Below are 24,278 nucleotides of genomic sequence, written 5' to 3' on the forward strand. Positions count from 1 at the left end.
ATCAAATCAGTCCAACAAGAATTCCTCTGCATAAACTGACGCTGACTAAGCATTAATATTTTTCTTTAATTGAAGGATGCCCTGTATCAGCTGTTTCATTATTTTGCAAGGGATGCCATCCTGACAGGCCTATAATTACTCACATTGTTCTGCTGAGCCTTTTTAAGAACACAACATAAAAAGCTTTGTAAAACATGCATTACATTTGAGATGTAAAGAGACACTGAAAAAAATTAAATGTTTACCTTTAGAAAACATGAATTTGTTGTACCTGTTAAATAATGTTCCTTACAGAGAACTGCAAAGCATTGCTAGCAGACTGTAACAAATATATTTATAAATTTTTTATTGCTCTCCAAATTTTTGCAATTAGTGTTTTTTAACTAGAAAAAACAACTTAAAAAGATGGTCTAAAAGTTTCTGCAGAAGCTTGATACTGACATCTTACTTGAAAGATTTCACAGTCACTTTCTTGGTATAATCAAAAAGTAAACCTTTAAACAAAATCTACCAACTTCTCTTTGGAGTTACTGTACAACTACTTATTAACACAGATCCTGCCCAAAAGAAATATCAACAGGGAGCTCAGGTCATGGAATAATTCAATTTTCTTTTGCTGGTGTTTAAATTTTGTTTAAATTATGTTTTTCTAGACAGACACTCACAGAAGAAAACTTTTCTGAACTACAACTTTGCCAGTTTAAGTTATACTTTAAGAAAGGCAACAGTATCAGCTATAATTTCCTAAAAATCTCAAAGATTCTTCAGAAAATATTATATTCCTCCAATCTATTACTCATAACAGCACTTATATTTTATATATTACCTGCCAACGAGAGGCTGCAACTCTTCGGTGTGTCTACCTCTGGTATAACACTAAGTTCATGTTGCTCCAAACCAAGGCCTAACTTGACTTTTGTCACTGGTGGTTTGGAAGATCTCCATTTCTGCTCTCTACAGAGAACTTTCTCAGATTGTTCTGTAAAACAAAGTTTACTATGTTGTAATAATACGTGTACAAACACACACACTCTTCAAATTAACTTGGAGAGATGGAAGAGAACTCCATCTCAGCTGTAAAGCAATAAAAATTATGATGAAAAACACCACAACAGCCTTACCAGTTTGCTCAACTGGGCCAATGCACCGTGAAATTGTTTCACTCCCGTGAAATTTATTCCCGCCACAATTCTCTTGCTGGTAGTTTTCTGAGACTTGGAAGAAGTCAGTTCCGTTAATCCTGACAGGCTTTTGTGCCTCTGTCATTTTTTCATTTGGGCACATATGTCTCACCTGAAAAGGGGGGAAGCAGTTTAATATGAGATTGTATTTATACTCATCTATCAAAAGAGCATTTTCTCTTGTGTGTATTCCATGCAGGACAATATTGAGCACATTGAGAAAGTACTTCAATTATGCAGGATACCAGACAGATCTGCTTAGCTCACCAAAACATTTGGACATGGAGGTATTTTACTGAGCTGTACAAACGTCATGTGCTAAAACACAATTAGTTACATTTTCAAGGCCTTTGTGAGATTAGATCAGAGCACTCATTTTTAACAAGAACAATTCCCGAAAAGTCTCTTTTCGTTTTTCAGCTCCTGAATTCAAGAATTTTAGCTGCTTGGAAACTGCAAAATCAAAAGACAGGAATTACAGGGAACAGTTATTCTTCTAAAATGGCTTCTGTTAAAGAAAAAAACCAAAAACACAAGGAGAGGCAAAAGGAGGCTCTTTATAAGCTCGAAAATAAACTTGGATTTTTCTTCTGTTACTGAGAAACAAGCAAATTACAACTAAAGACTGCAGCAACCAAACCAATTTCACACAAAAAGACAAGCTTTAAAAATGATCTATTCAAGATGCTTATGATATCCTTTCAGGTATTACTTATGTATATTTTTAATATAAGGGCTGCTTTACACATAGAGGTGCATTTACAGGTATGAAGACTACTCTACCTAAAGGTATTTCAGACAATAATTTCAACAGGCATTATGTTCAGAAGCCAAGCACAGACCTTCACAGTATTTCTGTTACACTTACTAAAACTGCTCTTGGAGGTTTACAGAGGAAAAGCACTGATTACAAATCACAAGTCCTAATTAAAATTTTCATTATGGGAAATCACCTAAAACTATCAACACTCCATGGGGTAGCATTGACTTGTAGGTTTGATCACCTACTGATGATTACCCATGCAAAGTGTATCTAAAGCTTACCTGCTTGTTTAGAAGTTCTTTCAAAGCCTCTTGCTGTCTCTGCATCTGTTCCTTCAATTTATCTTGCTTCTGTAAAAGTAGTTTTTCTTGTATTCTCTGTTTAGAAAGAAGAGCTTCTCTTTGTGCATCTAGCTGCTCTTGCAATTCTTTCAAATACTTTTGCTGAGCTTGGATGCTTTCTGATGAGGCCAACACTCTGTCCCTTAAGCTCAGTATACCAGAATAATTTAACCAAGATGCATCTCCTGCTTTTGATACTGAGAATTCCTCAACTCCCTGGGCTTTAGATTCTTCATGCACTAGAATTGTGGGTTCAGAAAGCTTGAGAGGTTGATCAGGGCTCATTTTGCTGCTGCTCTCTAGAGATCCCTGCTGATAGGCTAAAGCATCAGCCAAGGCTGATCTCTTTGTAGCTGGCATGAGGGATGTCTTAAATGGATGCTGTTCTTCAGCTTCTGTCTTGTTTGGATAGTTAGATATCTTCTGAAGTAACTCTTTAGAGTGTACTGTTTCTGAAGACTCAGAGGAACTTTCTGCAGGCAACACAAATCTAAAGTGTTGTTGGTGTGCTTCTGGTTGTGCTCTTATTGCAGTCACTTCCTTCCTGACTGACCCTGATGGTAAACATGACTGGAATAGTTCTCTGATGTGATTATTGGCAGTTTCAAATATTCCCACTTGTTCCTGTGAAGAACAGTCACAGGGCAAGTGAAACCCTCCATGCTTCAATTCTGATGCTTCTGAAAACTGCACTGATTTTCCAGGACAAATATTATGCACTTGCTCTTGCTGCTTCTGTGAAGATGGTTTTTCCAACATACCCACTGCTCCTGAAAACACGGGTAATGACTGCACATGAACTTGTTCTGATGCCTGGTACTGTGTTGGCTGTGCTCCTTGCTTCTGTAGGGGTGGCTCTGAGACAGGCTCTACATTAATGGGTTTTGTTTCCCTTGTGCTCAGAGGTATTTCAGAAGCAGACAAGTACCTTTGCCTCAGTGTATTCTGATACTCCTGTAGATTCTTTCTAGCTTCTTCAATGGTTTGTTTGTGCAACCTGAACAGAACGAAAACAAGAATCTTTTCAAAGCAGTGCAAAAAGAAACAGCAATTTCAGTAATCAAGGCAATTCAAATTACTTTGAACAGGCATTCCATAAAGACACTTTACATTCATAAAGACACTTACCTTTTTTGCTGCAGAAGGCGTTGTTGAAAATTACGTATCGTCTGTCTGTGACTGTCTTCTCCTGGACTCCTGGTTTCTGATACATTTCCAGTCTAATCAAAATAAAATAATTTTAACTGCACATATACAGCTAACTCACAGAAAACTATTATGGCATCAACCTTAAGCTGTATGCTCTTGCACCTAAGTTTACAGAAGCTGCTGGGTACCACCATGTTTGAAGTGTGTGAGATTTCAGCCTGAAGCAATGAAGCTAAAGGAGATTCTAGAACAGATGGCCCACAGCTACAGCCTCTCTGCACAAACCATCAAAATCAATGGTGCTTACAGCAGCTCAGCCTGAAGAGGTAAATATACTCTGCAAACTCAGGGAGCAATGAGCCAATGTAGCTGCATTTCCAAGGCAATCAGGCTCTCAAAAGAGAATCGGTTGTGCAAATGAAGCAAGATTTTTTTAATATATAAAAAGATTACTTTCCTTCAACATCCTCCATAAATTTCTCTTCTTTAAGCAGCTGTTTGAGATTTAAACAAAGACAGAGCCAGATTTTTGTCTTTTTTCTCCCACTATGATTTTTTTACCTTCTTGAAAAAGGTTATGACTATATGCACAATCATTATGTGACTATAACCAGTTTTACTAACAGGTCTTATTATCAAGGCTTCCCCTTGAACCATAGAGAGACAATACAACAGCAAAAGCCACAATCACAAAATCACACAATATCTGAGTTGAAAGGGACCCACACGGTCATCAAAGTCCAGCTCCTGGACTTTGCGCAGGACCATCCCCAAGAGTCACAGCATGTATCTGAGAGCATTGTCCAAACTCTCTTGAACTCAAGAGAAGCTTGGTGCTGGGACCACATCTCTGGGAGCTGTTCCAGTGCCCAACCACCCTCTTAGTTAAAAACCAGAAGCTTATACATTAGAAAAAAGAAGCTTTAATACGTACAAATTTCTAACTCACAGCCTAAAAAATAAAAAAGTCTTAATTGATATAGTTCAAAATTGGTAAATGGCATTCTTTATTTTTATTATAATAGTAAATAATAACCTACACACAATTGTCTGTAATTATTCACCTCATGTTCCATTTGGTTCTGCTGATCTGTGGAATGGAGACTGTGGCTTTGCACAAGCTGACTTTGCTCTTCCTCTTCCTTTTTTTTCTTAGCCTGCTCCAAACACGTTTGCATTTGGATCTTCAGATAATCAGCCTCCAAAAGAGCTTTCTCTTCCTCAATTTTTTTAATCAAAGCCAGCTGCTCCTGTTTCTGTTTCTCTATTTCCTCATTCTATCAAAAGAAAAATGAGGGGGAATCTATAGAACCGAATGACAAAGAAACCAGACTGCTCACACACACCATCACACACAAACTTTTGTTCCAAATTACAGAAGAAATTCTATTGCTGGTGACAGGTATTTCCAAATTGTAACATGCCTTTAAAAGTAGTTCCAAAGTCTACAGGAATACCTTTGTTTTACTGGCTCAATATTTCTAACAATCCCCGAGTCCATTTACTATTGCATTATTATCTGTTCTCAAATTAATAAAATGGATAAAATCAGAATCCATTCAAGATATGTTATCATTTTCCAAAGACTGCAAAAGAAGTCCTTCTCCTAAAGTTACCTTACTCATAAAATTAAAGAAAAATCTATTTTGCATTTTACTCAGTTTGTCATCAGACTTCAGCACATCTAAACATTAATTCAAGCTTTACAAAAGCTTCTGAAATAGCTAATGTATAACCATTTTGAGAGCACTCCATAAACCTCTGAAGTAGTCTGTTTATTTTTATTCTCTTTCCATACACCTATCAGCCACAATTCACTTAGATCCACACCTAGTAACAGCATATGTTCTTTTAGAATGGAAGCAAAGAAAAACTTGCAAGTACTGGCAAAGATGAAGTGAACAACAGCCTTTAATAACAGGCTGAATGGGGATGTCAGGAAAAGCAACCTGAGAAAATGCTGGACCTGTTAATGTGGACACAGAACTATGTACACCTGGCCAGGTGCAAAGCAGGAGGAAATGAAAGCTAAAGAAAGTAGCCACACTTTCACAAAGGATCTGTTACTTGTTGGTTTTTTTAAAATGTTACTATTTTGGCAAATTTTTATTTCCTTGATTTCTGAACTTAAACTCTACAATTGAAGGCTGCACATAGACCCAAAATTCAACTTTTTTTTTTAATTGGTAAACCAACACATAACAGCTGGTCGGTCTCTAGGGATACAACAAAAATTAAAATACAATGAAACACAATACACAATTGACATAATGAAATAATGCATAAAGGTATTATTTTCTAAATACAATAAATATAGCATTGCTAGAGACACAAAAAACTTTCTGCATTTGCTTTCTAGATAACTGAAAAAAAAATTACTTAAGGTTTGCATGCTTTTCATGTCACTGTAAACACAATCCCCCAGACTTTCCTACATTATTACAAAGGGTAAATAAAGTTTTCAGAGTTATGTATTGCTGACTATACCCTCCCTTTATAAAACAAAGGTATTAATTTACAACTGGGATTTTCATTTAACCATGACTACCCTTGCCTACAGCACTTGTTAGATTTGAAGATACTGGGGGTTTCCACTCTATACTAAATTCCAGCTACATCTTCATCACTTTTGAGAAGTATAAAAAATGTTATAGTAAAAGTTCAAATGTTAAAAGTGCCTACAGCTGCTGTATAACCTGAAATATTTTTAAATCTTGTGTAAATCTTTTTTTTTACACCACAACTGAGGTAAGAATAAATACAAACACACTTACCCACTTCTGTCTCTCCTCTTCCATTCTGATTTTAGCTGCCTCTTCCATTCTGATTTTAGCTGCTTGTTCTTGAGGATGGATTGGAACTGACTTCTCATCTGCCACGGTATTTTCCAACATTTTCATAGAGTCTAAAATATACATGTTATTTAGCTGTAATTGCAGTCAGAGCGAACCTTGGATCTTCTTTACATCTTGCTTTACAGTTTCCCAATACCTCTAAACAAAGTGCATAAGCTGCTCTTGAAAAGATCTATATCCCACTACTCTGCCTGTCTCCATAAGCTGGAAAATCAGTTTTTTATATTATTTAAGTCTTTAATAGCCCTTTTTTGTGTGTCTTTTTTGAATACACAGTAATATCCCAGCTTCAATGGGACTGAAAATTACTTCTAGTATTACTTGGGAGGCCAAGAGCAAGATCATCCTGAAGAATCAAAAGCCACACATTAACCTCTTGGAACAAAGCTGGTCTAACACTGGCAGTACTGGGCAAATGATCTAACATTTGGCTATTGCACAAACATCAAGTCTTAATCCTGTACTGTTAGCTTCAAATAGCAGCACATTTTCCCCAAGGCATGGTTTCACTCATGCTGCACTCTCCAATCCCCAGGCATTATGCTGGCACAGCGATGTACATGATGGAACTAAATCACTTTATCTTGTTTAAAAAAACAAGCACCTTATGAAAACAAATAACCCAAAGGCAAAAAACACAAAACCACATGCCACAACTTGATCACTTGAAAACTTCAGAAATCCCACTCAACATAAAAGATCATCTATTCAGCATTAGCCTAACCAGAAGGGCACCAAGGACAGACATGGGAAGTAACCCCAAGATGATGTGGGTATCAAACAAATTGCAGTGTCTAACTGCTACAAATTCCAATTTTACAAAAAGGTTTTTCAGAATGGTGTCTAAAAGCAGAAAAAAACCTCCACTCATCAGCTTATGCTTGTCTTGGGCATTTATAGCTGTGAATCTCCAAAGAAAGCAGCTTTTCCAGTTCAACAGGTACAGAACTTCAATGCTGACTCCTGCACTGACAATTCCATGCCTGGAGGCAAACACCTATTGAAGTACAGCAATACCAAGTGTGACAACAATTTAAGTGAGATTTAAAAGAGAAAGGTATTTTGGACACTGTTCTCTTCAAGATCTTAACAGACAAGTTGGACATAAGAGCAAAAAACCTCTCCTATTTGTGGTTTCAACAAATCACAATGCCTTGTGGGCACAGATAGGAAACTGTACTTTCATTCAATGCGACAAAATATTTAACACTGAAAGCTCATTAAACAGTTTTGTCACAGCCACTGTCACAGTCCCCCCATACAAGTTTTTTGCTCCTACACAACAAACTTTGATGCAAGTATGTACCTTTGGCTTCAGACACTGTATTTTTCTGCTGCTCCTTGTTAAGTTCTACATCACATAATGGTCTCTTTTCACTAGCAATTGTGCCTGATTCAATAGTTTCAAATTCACTTTGACTCTCTTTCTCACTTTTTGATGTCCACTCCTCTTTTTGGCTTCTAATTTTGTTCAACAATTTCTTTAAGGCAAGTTTTGATCGAGGTTGGCAAGTTTCTCCTTCTTCATGCCCTATAAAGAATAGATACTGTTAAGAGTTTTGGGTAATGAATATCTTCGTATCAAAAAAAAACACTCTATTTTTTTTATTGCTTATAGAGTTGGACAAATAGCTTAGGTGTATTTTTAAAATCTTGGCAAAATTTTCTCTTACCTGCAAGAGAAAAGCAGTAATTTGCCTCTCCAAGCTATGAAAGAAGGACTAAGCTGGATGCAGTGTTTTATAGCCAATCTGTAGCAGAAATATGCAATACTATCCCCACACCTGCCCTCTGCTTTCTATCAACACAATGCACCACAGACCAAACACCAGACTGTGCCACCCAAGGGATGCAATAGTGCTTAGCCAAGCAGCAAACTCATGGAGACACTTCTGGCTCACATCACACAACCCTGGACATGCCACAGGCAAAGAGGACACACTCGTGCATCCATTCCAGCCTACTCACAATATGCAGCAGCTCAACCACAAATCTGAACATAAAAGACACACGATAAGCAGACTATAAAGCTTCAGCTTTGAAATATCTCAAAATCCTAAGTTCACACATCAGCATCAATCCATAATTTATACTAAATACACAGGAATAATTATGGCTACTAACAGTGTAGTTCTTACAACTGAAAATTATTCTCAACATACCAATGAACTGACGCATATCAGAAAAAGAAGACACATTTTCATTTTTAAATGAATAATCATTAGGGTATTATCCTCTATGCTAAACATAAACCAAATGATACTGAATTATCTTACACACATTAAGAAGTTTTACTACTTAAGGCATTTTACTTATTACTAAAACTTATTTGATATACTAGACTAATATTTTCTAATATAAAATGAAAAGGTTTAATTTAAATATGCAGTTTAGAAGTTTTACTTTCTGGTTCATTAGGGACCTCCTCGTCTATCACATGTCCTGATTCTTGTTGCGTATCACAAGGAAGCTCTGGTTGAGTGTCACAAGCAGATTCATGCTCCAAGGAGATATCAAGATCATTATCTTGAGCTCTGTCAGAAGGGGCTGGCAAAGGTTGTGGCTCAAACTGCAGAATCAGGTCTCCTTTCATGTCTAATTAAAAGAGCACAATGAAATAAAATGACCATTTGGAATACAAATCAAACAACATTGCAAGACTACAGTCACACACAAATCCCCATAGGTTATTTCACAACAAATTTAATCCAGCTTTTTTTTTTCCTGCCAAAAGACAAGATTCAAAACTGTTTAGATCAATAGCCATCTATTAATTCAAAACCTCCACAGCAGTAGAATATGCTATGTTTTTCAAAATAAAAGTTGATGTGATGAAAGGCTCAGCTTTACACCAAAAGCAGCTCACAAGAAAAATTACACATGATCCAAATAACTTCACTGGGGAAAAGACATACCCTGACCTGGCTGTTCACAAGGCTGCCACAGGAGAGTGGCACAGTCCAGGTGTGAAATTCCAGAAGACTGCACAACAGGAATTCCCTCATGATCACCTTACTGACTGAGGAGGTTACTGCCTACAAGGGATGTGGGACATAGGGGAAGATGACCCTGAAATTTTATGCTTGTTACATATACTTAGGGGAGGAACCCAAGGCAGGGAAAGGAAAGGATAGAGAGAGTTAGGGTGGAACAACTATGAGTTAAAAGTGTAAAAACAGTGAGATAAAATGAGACAGTCAGTCCACTTGTCTGGCCATGCACTGTACCAGACAGTCTGCTCTGTTTTCTCACTAAATTCCACTTGTAGCTGTTTTTCTATGTGAGGAACGCTGTGTTTTGCAGGCATGTGTGTACACACATATGCAAGGGCCAGTAACTGGAACAGGGACCAGCAGTCACAGGTGCACCTGTGTCTAGAGCATTGCCAACTGCAGAGGCCATAATGAGTGCATTCAGGTGGGCATGACTATCAGCATGCAGTGGCTAGCAAATCACAACCCAGACTAGCTAGCAAGAATGGTAAGAGGCTTAGGAGCTACGCGTCAGGCAGCTGTAAGCCTGGGCTGGGTACTGCAGAGGCCAGGGGACCTACAAGCTGTCTAGTAGAGGGATCAGGAAATTCAAGCATTCAAACCAGCTGCAGAGGAGGAAGGGATCCTAAGAAACCTGCCAGCACATGTGTGTGCACCTCTAAGACTACAAGAGGATCCAGGGTCAGCTACTGGGTAGACTGAGTACATAAGGTCAGTTCCCACAGGAATCCATAGGATGTGCATGACTGTGCATACACTCACATGCCCAGCTGGGTCTGTGCAGTAACAACTGGAGTGGAGCAGCAGATCTTAGGGGTTCACGTGCCCAGCAGCCAGAACTGGGAAGACTAAGGATCAAGAGCCAGCTGCCAGGTAAGAGCAAGTGCGTAAAGTGAGCCACAGCACATATTTGAGCACATGTGCATTTGAGTACATACATGAGTATGAGAGGTAGGCTCCAGGCTCCAGCATGAATCACTGGACACTAGACTGGGTGTCTAAGACCTGAGGAGGATCTGTAATGTAGCAGATAGAGACCTGGGATACAGGGGACAACTCCTGGATAGACTGAGTGTCTAAGTTAAACTGCTGGAGGGATCACATTACAGACATATATCCCACAAAAGGCTTTCATGTTGATCAGCCAGAGCAGTAAACAGAAGAAGGACATTTGTGCTGTTTGTATCTAATGTGAGTGCTGTGTTTTTCCTGCTGGCCTGCATGGCCAGCTGCATGGATGTGCCCTGGAAGGCTGTTTGTGTGCATGCCAACTATGAATACACCACAGCCTCGCTACCGGCTGCACCCGGAAGAGGCAGCTGCAACAGCCTCTCCTTTACTGGGTACCAGATTCAGCAACCTCCAACAAAGAACTTACTCCTGTCTTCACTGCACATTTCTTCAAAGGCAGACTCCAGTTCTCTCTGCCACTCTTCTTTTATTTCCATGCGTTTGTATGGTGGCACTGAAAGCTGAGGTGGCATCTGTGCAACACCCTGTCTCCTGCGCATCCGATCCTGAGCGTGCATTTGCTCCAGTTCTTCCTGGAGTCTTTCCCTGTCCTTCAAGAATAAAGAAAGGATAACACAAACCTTCAGTGTTCACATCAGACAGCCACATATCAAGACTGATACAAAATGCTTCCATTTGGTTACCATGATGTTTGGTTAATGTTCAAAGTTAATCTTATTCTAGGGACAAAGTGCTTCCTCAGGAGAAGGTCATATCAGCCCTTTAGACACAGGAATCATCAACACTACCTAGGAGATCTGATGTTAAACAAAGGATCAGACTCCACACCTGCAGGCCAACTTTCCTCAAGATAATTAATTTCCTGTTTTAGAAGGTAAATGAGTAATTTCTTTTGCCAAGTGACTCTTGTTAGTGTATAATTCAGCAGTTGCTTCTTTTTAAGATGCAAACTAAATACTCTTTGGCACACTGAGTATATGTGTGTGTTTTTTTCTGTTACTTTCAGGAGCACCAGTAATATTTCCAGAGATCCCCATTTCAGTTTGGTTACTTATTCAGGGCCAATTCATCCCAGCTGATAAAAAGCAAACTTTTCTTTTTCTAGCCAAGAAAAATACATGTGAAGCTATCAGATCACAGAAATGTTTTGAGTGCAGATCTCAGTACAAAGACTTTTCTCAGTAGTTTAATTTTTGTTTCTTAAAGGAAACTATTTCAACATTGCCAGACTTGCACACGAACAGAATATCAGTCTTTGAGTCAAAACTTAGAAAAGTTTACAAAAATAATAAAAACCTTATTATCTCCTTAGCAGTAATATTTTCCCCTGAAGTTTAGAATCACCAACTCCAACTACAGTTAATGTAGAAAAGCAGAACCTATTTAAAAAGTTTTGCTTGACTATTACCTATTGGTTAATAGCTGGTCAAACATTCAGATAACAAAAATTAATAGGCTGTTCACTCCTTCTAGATGCCAAAACAAGCCAACAGATTTTGAATTTTTTTTTCAAAGACATTCTGCAAACTTTATTTAGTCCATCAATCTCCCTCCTGTAAGTTTAATTCCTTTATTAATCACCTACCTACAACTTACTTAACAGTGGTGGTTCTGACATTAAAAACAGGCATAACTGCTTTGCCTACCTTGGCCAACTGGATCTTCTTCAAGGCATGACTTCCTCTAATATGTGCCTTCTCAAGCTGCTTTCTTCTTTCCCTCTCTGCCTCCCTGTGTAGTTCCTCCAAACGTCTCCCTTCTTCTTCAGCAGCTAAATGAGCATCTGGCTGGCAATCAATCAGTAGTTTAGTCCACAAAGTTCTTTGATAGTTTAAAGTATATGTAACAATAAATAAATGAATAATTCTGCAGCAAAAGCACTTAAAAAAAGACATACAATGCCATATGAACATGCTTGAATGTCTATCTTGCAAGCAGGAGCAAAATAAATTTTTACCTTTGGAAAAAATTCATTGTTATATATTTTGTAAGTTTAGATGATAAAGTGTTCCAGTTTCAAGCTGTACCAGAGACAATAATTTATATGACTTATTTGTTATCACAGAGTGGTTATTTTTTCTACAATACATGGTAAAATGAATGATATGGTCAACATTACAGATTGAGTACTTCTATCCTCATAATTTTGCTTTAAACAAGGGGAAAAAATCTCTGATGTATCTTTCATCTCATTTATGAAACCAGAAACAATCTGTAACTTTCAAGGAAGAAAAATCTTTATCTAACATAAAAATATACTTAGGAAAAAAAAAATCATTCCAAATAAGCAAGGCAAATACAAGGCAAGTCTGGGAGCACATTGCTGAAAAGAGGGGATGAGAGAAAAGCAGGGCAACTGCAGCTATCAATTCAGCATGAGCCACAAGTCTCCCAGTTTGGGTGTTTGATCACAGTCTTGTGATCTCACCTTCCAGTAAAATAGCCTGTTCACAAGGGACTGCCAGGTGTGATCCCCTAAGTGACTGAGCATGTAACAGGCTTTACGAGGCTGCCCATCTGAGAGATTCTCTTTAGTAAGCAGTGTAAGCTGCTTTATACAAGTTCATATCTTTAAACAGCTTCTAGAAAATCCAACAGCTGATATCCAGACAATGTATGCAATGTAAAGAAAGACGTGTGTAAGACTGTAGCACAAACATTTGGAGTTAATCACCTGCTCTCCATCCACTTCTCTGTCCACCAAAGCTTCAGCAATATGGTAACGTGTAACAGAAAAGTTGCCAGCACCACAGGGCTTCATCCCAAGGATCTTTTTCACTTCAAAACTCTAGGAAGAAAAGTAAAACTACAGCTGTATCAAGAACATTATGTCCATCAAAGCAACTAAACAGAAGTGATCTGTATAGCTGAATTATTATTTAAAGAAAGCAACCCCACCAAATTCTGTCCTGAAAATAGTGTTTAAAACATTATATACTTGTAATAATTAATAAATCACATCAGCACAAGGCAGATCTAGAGGGCTTTAATAATGGAGAGCATCTAATTGTCTTAGGCAAATCCCTGCACAGAAATTTATGCTCATCAGTGTCATGCTTCAAAAGCACTAATTTAAAAGCACTTGAGTTTAATGCATTAATACAAATCCCACTTACAACAGCTGTCACATTCACCTCAGAGCAGTGCAGCCACAGACTCACAAAATAATTATACCCAACAGCAAAGCAACACATGTCAAGTACAGACTTGCTTTAGGAGACTCAGAGCCATTACGTCCAATTTATTAGTTGACCAGAGAAATGAGCACTTTCTGTAACTTCACTGAAAAGTGTCTGTTCACAGAATGCTAGGTTGCTGTGTTTTTTCAGAAGTTTTGGGTACACTAATACATTTCACCTCTTTTCTGGAAATTTGAACAATAAGCCATCAGACCCTCCCTCTTAGCCTTATGTTCTCAGTAGCAAAGTAGCCAGGTTAGGTTATCCAATATCCTGTAGGACCTGTCTTTGTACTTAACATCTCCTCCATTAATTTTCTCTCAGCTTCCTCTGCCCTCAACCTTCTCCTAAAAAGGTGTTCTTATCCACATTAGCTAAACTGGAAAGGTTCACAGCTTGCATACTCTAAAACTAACATGGCCATAAAGAAATGCACACACACAAAGAGCAGCATTAAGTCTCAGGAATATCTTAAACTTATCTCTGCATAAAATGAGGCATACAAAATTTCAGGATTGACTATTACTATTTCATGAAGACTGTAGAAAGTAAAGTCTTTAAATGAAAATCAAAGAATAGTAGAATTATTTATATTGGCAAAAACTTTTATCAAGTCCAGCCATGAACCCAGTACTGCCAAGTCCAAGTTCCTGAGTGCCCCAACTCACATCCTTTACATAACTCCAGGAACGGTGACTCCACCACTTCCCCAAGCAGCCTGTTCCAGTGACTGACAAGACAGCGAAGAATTTTTTCTAATATCCAGTCTAAACTTCCCCTGGTGCAATGTGAGGCTATTTCCTCTTGTCTTGACTTGCTACCTGATGAAGAGACCAACCCTTGCCTGGTTATAATCTCCTTTCAGGCACTTGTGGAGAGTGACAAGGCTTCCCTGAGGCTCCTTTTCTCCAGGCTAAACACCCCCAGCTCCCTCAGCCACTCCTCATCAGACTTGTGCTCCAGACCCTTCCCCAACTCCATCACCCTTCTCTGGACACACTCCAGCACCTCAATGTTTTTCTTGTCATAAGGGACACAAAACCAGTAAAACTAATTTTAGCCTTACCAACAGAACTTCAGTAACTTATTTTATGGTCCTTAAACAATATGCTGAATTTTGTAATCAATAAAAATCATAGTAATTGTAACAGATCAACACTTGCAGATACTGATTATAGCTATAAAAACAGACAAGTCCCAGGCCTAAACCTCATGAGCCAGATTACCAGTGCTTGCTCCACACTGGGTTACTTTCAGAATGTACAATTAAACACCTCTTCTGAATTATTAAAAAAAAATAAAATTAACAAACCAATAACAAATAATTATGAATTACATATACTCAATCAAACCTCCAGAATTTTATTCAAAAGCTGTGGAGATATGAGAATTATGTTGGAGGCTGTAATTTTTCAATTAGTGCCAAAACAATTTAGGCTGAAAAAAATACCATACTTCTATCATTGTTTTTTAACTCCTCCCTCCGTTTTTTTTTCCTTCCTTCAAAAAGCAAGTAATTCTATACTAAAATCTCACAAAACTGGAGCAGCAAAGTATTATGGAACGGGAGAAAAAACCCAACAAGAAACTCATGACCCCAGCTCTACAAATGCTATGAATACTCAAGCAGAGTATAGTAATGCTTTTTAGGTATTGTTTCCATTCCATAAAAAACTAATAGATCAGGTAAGAAAAAGTAAGCTTCCAAGAACTCTGCAGCATTTTTCAATAAGATGGTGTTTACAGTTTAACTTCAATTAAGTAACTTTTCATGTGGTCTAACTAAATATGGCCTCAACTTCTAAAATCCATAATTCTGAGAACCAAAATGGGTTATGACATTAAAGTAAAAATACTTATTTTCTAACTGGGTAAAATCACAATAACAGGAGTATCTTTGGAGAATGTTTCTTAAACTCTAAGTAATCATGCCATGAACAACAATGCCCTAGCTCCTTTTTATGAAATTATAGTCAATTGTTATTGCAACAGAGCATCAGATTATGATTATAGCTGCATTTAATAAGCTCCTTATGCAAACATTCAAAAAAACATGCAACTTACTCAGATGACCCTGTAATTTGCTGTAATTCACAGGATTTAAAGTGAAACAATTTAAATTCAGTGCCTTTTGAGTAACACATTTGCAAGACGAAGCCACAGATTTACCTTCCCCCAGCTGACAGTCAATATTCTTTTGTTTTCTCTCTCTTGAAGCAGAAACAGGAATAAAAATCTCTCAACCTTTCAATTACTTAACATTTTCCCCCATTAAGTACATGGCACCCAATAACTCTTTGAAGAAAATAACTTTATTCTTAGCCCTGTGCCCTCCCAGCCACAGGTCTACAACAAGAGTATTAAAATCTATACAGCTATGAAAACCAGAAAAAAAGGCTTACTCAGCTAGTCTTTAAATGGAACAAATTGACAAGCTATGCTATATGGAAACAGAGCAATCTCTTTTCCTCAACATGTCTGCAAAATTACTGATTCAATCTGCCATTATCACAACAAGAACTTCATAACAGAAACAAAACCCACGTACTTTAGAAAATCCAGATGTCTGGAAACTCTGATAAATGTGAGTTACAAATCACATTTGTTGAAAAGGTGAGTAAAGGACACTTGCTATGGGATGGAAATGCATTAATTTTTGGAAAGGAACAATACTTAAATAGAGCACTGACCCACACATATCATCCAACACAATTGTATATGCAATTCTGGTTTCACCAGAACTTGGAAACAAAGCCTTCCTGCTTCCCCTGGTGACAAAACACTAAAGAATGAGGAGAAAATTCTGTTTATAAAATGGAAAGGAAGATGCATTATTGATGTTGCTAGATAAAAGTATTAAATAAAAATATTACATATTAAGTACTGTGTCATTTTAGTTGCTATGGAAATTAACTGCAGTGACTATCTATGGGGAAGGGTTAAATAAAATGTGACATAAGACCCATTCTAAACTGCAAAGCAAAGCCACAGCATCTCATGCTTTCCTGGAGATGCCAAACTGAGCAACAGAAGCACTTGAAACCCAGGAAATAGAGTGAAAGTTTGGACTGATACAGACTTCATCTGATCAACACCAGACACACCAGGAACACACTCTGTGGCACAACAGAGAGGGTAAGAGCAGCGTGAAAGGGTGTGTGAATTTACCTGAGCTGTACCAGACAGGACCTTATTCCAGATGTACTAAATTTCAATACAGCATATACTTCACCAGATATAACCCCAAACTTTACCACTCCCTTAAACCACTTGTTTTAATCTTCACTCATATACACCTTACACAACATGAGAACTTTTGGGCAGCCAACGAAAAGATCTAGAGAGAAACTTGTACTAATGAAAGGCCATGGGTACTCCTTCTAATCATTCTTAAAACCGGGAGGGTCAAATCTTACTCAGTTTTTCCAGATACAACATCAAACCCTATCATCCTGCACTCTAACCTGTACACAATGTGCTCGGATAAGTTTTGAAAGCTTCACAGGCTCTGAGAGGGGCTAATAGACCTCAACCCTTTCTTTTATTGTCAGTAGTATGAACATCCCTGAACCCAAAGGTCTAAAAGGGCACAACACCACATGAGAGGCAATTTAAACTCTGCATTCATGAAGTTATATTAGTTAACTCCAAAGTAAAAATGTATGTAGTGCTCTTTCTGCAGTTTAGATCTGCAATCATATAGGAAATTCTGAATGTATACACAAGCTCTATGAAATCAAAGCAGCATGAATTGAATGAGGGGTACAAAGCCACACCTCAAAAAACTGCAGCCTCCCCTGCAGACTTGGGTGATGGCTTCCTATGAAAATCAAAGAGTTTCCCCTTTATTTAGTACCCCCTACAAGAAAAAGAAATTGAAGGAAGAAAAAAAAACCAACAAAGCTGCCCCACAGCTAAGAAGACAGAATTATTACAGAACTAAACAAAATGCTGCTAACTGCATCAGTATGACAGCAGGCTGAGGAGGCATGTAATGTACATGCTGAGAGAGATCATTGTAAAGCCTCATATCACTGGGGCTACTAAATGAAAATGAGATATGATGAAAGCTAAAAAAGACAGATTAACTACAAAAATAAGAGTCTGATTACAATAAATAAAATTCATGTATAATAAGACATCAATAAAGTACCTAAGCTTAGTAGCAAGAAATCTGCTAATATCTAATTAATTCATTCTCTTGTTTTTTGCTGAACCACTCTCCTTAAATATGCAAATACCAGCTCTGGAGGTCCTGTTGTGAGGAGTCAGACCAATAAATATATATGGTACCCCTGAAATTGTGATCACAGTTGTATGACAGATACATACCTCAAAAGGACGTGGTGGAGGAGGTGGCAGGCTTGCAACTTTGGCTGCTCTTTGTCTTTCCACCTCCAGAGCACGTTTGCGTGCATCTGCTCGTCTTGGGGGACAAAAACAAAACAAAGCACAAAAGAGAAGAGAAATGAGAAATTATTCAAGCAACAGTGACAGAACAGTGCAAAATAAAAGGTAAACCTGAAATTAGATTCCTAATACCTGCACTGAATGGTTGGGCCATAAGCATGGGGAAGCATATTAAAAAGACAACAGAACTTGGGCTGGAAGGCAGCATTAAAAATTACCTTCTTCAAGTTATGCAAAAATGTTCATATACACAAAAAAAGCATCCCAAAAGCAACACAAAATCTCTGCTTTTGACCTAAGTTTTCAGAAAGCATTGTGCACTTCAACACCTTAAATGCTTGAGTGTAGATATAGTTAACTACTTAATTTACAAGTCTTAGCTCATAACTATGCCCAAGAGGACACAGACCATATTCCATACCAGCTCAAGATTGGTCCAATCTGCTTAATAAGAAAAAACCTAAGAAGGAAAACCATGACAAATGCACTGGGTCCTTTTTCCAGGTGGTTAACTCTCCATCAAGAACTGGCCTGCCAACATTTCATATGTCACTGAACTCCTGGAGAATCTATAAGGCCAGCTTGAACATCTGACATTCTTGTCTTGGTTTTAAAGATACAGTTTTTATCAAAAAAGCTTTGACAAAGCCACAAGCTTTGTCCACAACCATTAATTCTCTAACCCATAAAATTTCAAGACTGAGAGAGCTCTACGCAAGAAGCATCAACATTTTTGCCTTTCACCTTGTGACACTGTAAAGTTCATTCTTAATAAAACAAAATAAGTATTGCATACCTGGCTTGCTCACGAAGTAATTTTTCTTTTTGGTGCTTCTGCTCTATCAGAGCTTTTCTATGTCTCGTCTCTGCTCTTTGTTTCCTCTCCTCTGCTTGCTTTGCCAGAGCTTCTAAGTCAGGTTCCTTAACATTAAAATATTGTAATCACTTAATATAGAATTTTACTCACATCTCATACTATCAGTATGATATTTCAAATTACATACTGCTGGTAAGAAACACAACCTCAAAACTACCTTTTACTGTGTTAAGGTTAAAATACTCTAATAACTTTTCCTTCTCTGCCATTTTTATTTTCTTCTTCTCTGCCAACAACAGCAGTGAACCTGCCACACCCCTCATCCAATTTAACCAAATAATCATGTAGAAATCCTAGCTTCTTCTACATCAGTTTGATGAAAAAGATAATTAAACACAGTTATTTAAACACCCTGCAGCAAATGCAGACTAAACTACATAGAATAAGTGTGTTACTACCCTTCAGTCATCCACAAAGATATTTATTATTAGTTCTCTGTTCCTATAGCACTGGTTCCATAGTTTTTTGCTAACTCACCCATCCTAGCATAGGAAAGGACTTTATAAAGAAAAGACATAGATAAATGGAAAAGCATGATGCTATTTTACTGGGGTTTAAAGATCTGACTAATTCAGGAAGTAAGCTACTTAAAATTCATGTAAGAAATCTCCGGCTGATTTCTGTAAACCTGATTCAGAGTCAAACCTACAGAAAAATTCTACCCAGCAATCTCAGTGATCTCTCAAGCAGAGCCTACAAAAGTTACAGGATTTTAAAGAAAGTGAAACCAGTTTATGGGTGCAGAATTAAAAAGTGACACCCATTTGCAGTTCAGGCAAAGGCCTCTGAAGCCCTTACCAAGGCTTTCCATGTCACTGGAGCACTGAAGAGGAAAAAAAATGTTAAGTGTGTTTTCTTAACCATAGAAAAGATCCATGGTGGAGAAAAAAATACTGTATTACTGGCATAATTGAGATACTGAGTGATTATGTGCAATTTAGTCAAGTACAAACATACAAGTACATGATCATACAAGCTAATACAAAGTAACTTTAAAGCCTGCCCAGCAAAAGCCTTCACAGACAGGTCCATAGACTATCTTGTAGGAAGATACCTGCAAAAAAGTACATAACCATTTCAAGAAAGTTTCCATGTTTAAAAAGTTGTCTATTTAGGTAGTAGGACTTCAAAATCAGGAATGTCAAAAGAAAACCAACCAAACAGCAATTTTGTTATTTCTAAAACATTAAGGAATTGGCTCTGACAATATATGCTGGTATTGGCTGGAATAGAAATTACTTTCTTCACAGTGGCTGGTATGAGGCTGTGCTTTAGATTTGTGCTGAACACAGGGCTGCTAATATAGAAATGATTTTTGTTATTGCTGAGCAGGATCCACACAGAGCCAAGGCCTTTTCTGCTCTTTGTGCTGCCACACAGAAGAGTGAGAGACTGGGGGGTACATGGGATGCTGGGAGGAGGCACAGCCAGGACAGGTGATCCCAGCTGACCAGAGATATTCCAGACCACATGGCATCATGCTCGCTGCATGAAGTGGGGAGATGAAGGAGGAGATGTTTGGAGTGATGGTGTTTGCCTTCCCCAAGCAACCATTACACCTGATGTATTATGATCACTGCATGAAGTGGGGAGATGAAGGAGATGTTTGGAGTGATGGTGTTTGCCTTCCCCAAGCAACCATTACACCTGATGGGTCCCTGCTCTCCGGGAGATGGCTGAACACCATCAACACTGCCCCCACAGTAAAGCAGGCTGGCCATTCAGATGATTTGTACTGAAATACTCTCCTAACTGTTGGAGAAGATGTGACTGAATTCCTCATTTTGCTTTGCTCTGTGTGTGGCTTTTGCTTCCGCTAGTGAACTGTCTATATATCAAGCCATGAGTTTTATGGCTTTTACCCTTCTGATTCTCTCCCTGATCCCACTGGTGAGGGAGTGAGCAAGCAGCTGCCTGCAGCTTGGCTGCTGGCTGGGGTGACAATATGAAGCTTGCTTACATTTTCCTTGGCCCGTCGGTGACCCTCCCCAATCGCTCTTAAGCTTGACAGATACAGTTCTTCCAGGGCTTTCATCTTCTCATCCTGGGCCTTCTGCCATTCAGCTCTCAGTGCCTCCTCTAACTGATGCAGGTGTTCTTCTCTCCTCTGCTTTACCTTCTGCCTTATCTGGTAGGAGATATACTTCTGCTGCTCTCTGACCTGTAGAAATAGCATTTATGCTTATCAGCAGTTCAAGAAAAGCATAATACTTTTTGCAGCAAGACTTTCCACAACACAGTTTACCCTCCCTCCATCTCATTTACTACTCCATTCACAACCTGTCCAGAAAACACTTTCAAGTTCCTGTTACTTTCTTCCAAAATTAATATCTAAATAACAAATTTAATGTTAATTAAACACCCCGGTTAAAGTCCAAAAAATGACATACAAGTGACAAACTGCAAACACTGCTTGGAATATTCTTCCCTCCAAAAATACAACACAATAACCTATGAAATGCTCCTATTACAATTCAACATTAAAAAAAAAACAAAACAACAACTATACTAAAAACTTAGTAAACATAGTTTACTATTTTCCATTTTTTATTTCAGACTTTTTTTTTTTTTTTTTTTACAGAAAAGGTTGTGAAGCACTGGAACAAACTGCCCAGGGCAGTAGTTGAGTCACCAGCCCTTGAAAAGTTCAAAAGACACGTAGATGTGGCACTTAGGGACAAGATTTAGTGGTGGACTTGGCAGTGCTGGATTAATAGATGGACACAATGATCTCAAGGATCTTTTCCAACATAACAAAAATTCCATTCTACAATACTATTACCTTGAAATTTAGCTTACAGGAAACAAGCTTTTCAGTTACTTTTCCTAAATTATTTGTTACATTATTAAATGAAATACAACACATGGAAAAATACAGGCATACCTGTTGTAACCTTAATTTTCTTCTTCTTTCGTATTCTTCTTTCAGAAACATGGCTTCTTCATTAGGACTAAGCCTCAAAGTCCCAGCTGTTGCATGTTTCCTCTTCATCTTTGGATATGCTGAAAAATCAACTTCTATGAGAACAATGCAAAGAAAAAGAGAAATTGTGCATAAATGACACTGGCAAAACAGCTACAAAAACAGGATACTGCCATAATGTTGTAACTCTGTCATGGTATCTGCATGTGAGAGCTACAACTGTTCACGTCTGTCCCAGCTGAAGGCTGGACTTGACACCTCAGAAGTCTTTTCCAACCTTAATGACTCTTAATCAACAGCATTAGCTCTGTCTTTGTCACAGGCACAAAAGATAAGACTTTTGAACTTCTTTGAGCTATGCAGCAAACACTGCAGCAGGCTGACATTCAGAGCCTACTCTGTGGACCAGCCACCACCATTTGCAAAGTGAAGGGTGAACACCATTCCGCTCCTGGGAAGGTTTAAAAACAAACCCACCAACTACTGAAGAGCACACCCCACAGTAAAGCAGGCTGGCCACTCAGATGATTTGTACTGAAATACTCTCCTAACTGTTGCAGAGCAGACTTAAGATACAACAGCAATTTTGTTGATGTGTTTTTGGCTGCACTCCAAGGTTTTCTGCCCTACAGACTCTGTAACTCTAGCAACAGCCTGTGTACCAAGCGTTTCACTGGAAAGCTGAAACTGCTCACCAGCGACTTTCTATTCGAGATTTCCTAAGAAGACAAACTTCAAATTATATTTCCCTCAAGATTTTACAGTGAAAGTCTAAAATTCCCCTGCCCCCAAATCAAGTTAAGATTTTTTTTGGATCTTGCAATATTTATAACCCTGAAAATATTGGCACAAAATAAGCAAATAAAGACTTTCAAAAGCCACTGCCAATTCTAAAAAGTCTAGTGAGCCATTCATATAGCACTAAGAGTTCAACTAACACGACATACCAGGAAACAATTCTTTTCAGCATCATACATACTGATCTTGGTATATTTAGATCACAGTACCACAGATAAAATAACAACACTGTAAAGAAATCAGGTGAGGTGTAAAGCTGAAGATCCATGAGACATTTTCGGTAAAGGGTTATTAAAGCAATGAATCCCAAGCTCTTTACAGCATAAAGAGGGTCAGGAGCATCCTGTATCCTGCCAGCCCTCCCTCAGTCACCCGATGAGCTACAGAAGTTTATCACGGCACAAAATTAAGTAGCAAATTGCTACATTCTCTCTCTCACAAGCACGCGCACACACACACGTACGCACAGGCACACACACAGACACTCCTAAAGAGGGGAAAATGTAGAGGACGACCAATGCAAAGCCTGGCTCCAAAGGATAAGAGCAGAGGTAGAGACTGCGAAGGCCACGCTAGCCCGGGCTCAGCCGCAGCACACGGCGGGTGCTGCGGGACGGAGAGGGCCCCGGCTCCCGCACCTGCGTCCGCCCGAGCTGAGGAGGGACAGCGCGGAGGGAAGAGAAATTCAAACAGCGGGGTAAGGGAGAGCGGATAGGGGAGAAGCGGGGGAAGGGAAGGGGAGGAAGGAGCAGAGCCGCCCTCACTCACGCACCCACCGCCGCCGCCCGGGCCCTCCCGCTCGCCGAGGCGCCAACGGCCGCCGCCCCCGCCACGTGACCCCGCGCCCACAGCGAGCCGCCAGTGGCGCATGCGCTACCGCCCGCCCTGCTGCCCGAGCCCCGCCCCAGTCCCGCCGTAGCCAATTGGGACTCGGGACGGCGGCGGGGGGCGCGCGCGCCCAATATAAAATCGGCGCTGAGGGGAAGAAGGCATTTGTCCCCTGAGGCACTCGGGTGGTTCCTTTGTGCCGGTCTGCCCCTTTCCCATGGCCCTTCTGAGTGCGGCAGTGCCTTGCTCGCCTAACGCGGCAGTCTCGGCCCGCACGTGGAGAATATACCTGCAGGGTATTTCACCACGGCTCCCTCACAACGCCGCCCCAGGAGCCCGCAGTCGGAGTTCCCAGTGCTCGCGGGGGAGCAGCACTCACTGGCCCAGCTTGAAATACTGAGAGAGCGGAATAAAACTGAATCCTGCTAGTTCGCCTCACTAGTGTTACTTCTATGCAGCTTCCCTGTTCAGCGCTCTTTTTGGTTGCCCTGTGTCAGTAGGAGTATCACAGAATCATAAAATGGTTTGGCTTGGAGGGGGAGCTCGAAGATCATTTAGCTCCAGCCCCATCAAGCTATGGCAGTGCCCCTGTACGTGTGGTGCTGCTCTGCCGATCTTCGAGGCTTGCACGTGGCTTCTACAGTGGGCACATCTGTGTTGCTGCCTCAACCCTGTAACTAAACTTTCCCTCATAAACCTTATCTTTAACTAATGTCTGCCTGTTGTAAATCTGATGCAATGCTTGCTTCTTTGCTGGCAGCATGTAGTGACAGAACCAGGGGGGTAATGGGTCTAAACAAAAAAGAGAATAGGTTCACATTAAACATTAGGGGGAAGTTCTTTCCTGTAGGGTGGTGAGGCACTGGCACAGGCTGCCCAAAAAAGCTGTGGCTGTCCCATCCCTGGAAGCTGGATCCCCCAAGACCAGGTCGGGTGGGGTTTTGAGAAACCTGCTCTAGTGGAAGGTGTCCCTGCCCATTGCAGAGAAGTTGCAACCAGATGATCTTTA

At 39.4% G+C, this 24,278-nt stretch overlaps 1 protein-coding gene across 4 annotated transcripts in view; it reads right to left on the reverse strand.

Moving 5' to 3' along the window:
• CEP295 (centrosomal protein 295) overlaps window positions 1-23,258 on the reverse strand; it is a 44,099-nt gene extending 20,841 nt beyond the window's left edge. For 2 of the 4 annotated variants that reach the window (XM_039718575.1, XM_039718572.1), the window contains exons 1-16: window positions 23,214-23,258; window positions 21,605-21,738; window positions 20,681-20,881; window positions 18,640-18,764; window positions 17,766-17,859; window positions 12,929-13,042; window positions 11,901-12,041; window positions 10,661-10,844; window positions 8,693-8,884; window positions 7,596-7,820; window positions 6,209-6,339; window positions 4,499-4,711; window positions 3,414-3,505; window positions 2,226-3,282; window positions 1,122-1,293; window positions 827-979 (exon numbers count right to left, since the gene is read on the reverse strand). In XM_039718575.1, coding sequence (XP_039574509.1) covers window positions 827-979; window positions 1,122-1,293; window positions 2,226-3,282; window positions 3,414-3,505; window positions 4,499-4,711; window positions 6,209-6,339; window positions 7,596-7,820; window positions 8,693-8,884; window positions 10,661-10,844; window positions 11,901-12,041; window positions 12,929-13,042; window positions 17,766-17,859; window positions 18,640-18,764; window positions 20,681-20,881; window positions 21,605-21,712 — 3,202 coding nt within the window. In that variant the 5' untranslated portion in view covers window positions 21,713-21,738; window positions 23,214-23,258. Of the gene's footprint in view, window positions 1-826; window positions 980-1,121; window positions 1,294-2,225; window positions 3,283-3,413; window positions 3,506-4,498; window positions 4,712-6,208; window positions 6,340-7,595; window positions 7,821-8,692; window positions 8,885-10,660; window positions 10,845-11,900; window positions 12,042-12,928; window positions 13,043-17,765; window positions 17,860-18,639; window positions 18,765-20,680; window positions 20,882-21,604; window positions 21,739-23,079; window positions 23,097-23,213 lie in introns of those variants that run through there. The other 2 variants (XM_039718573.1, XM_039718574.1) reach the window with 2 other exon arrangements.
• Between the last annotated feature and the right edge of the window lie 1,020 nt (window positions 23,259-24,278).

The sequence above is a fragment of the Passer montanus genome, unplaced genomic scaffold (genome assembly GCF_014805655.1).
Source record: "Passer montanus isolate IOZ18808 unplaced genomic scaffold, ASM1480565v1 scaffold4, whole genome shotgun sequence".
Taxonomy (NCBI): domain Eukaryota; kingdom Metazoa; phylum Chordata; class Aves; order Passeriformes; family Passeridae; genus Passer; species Passer montanus.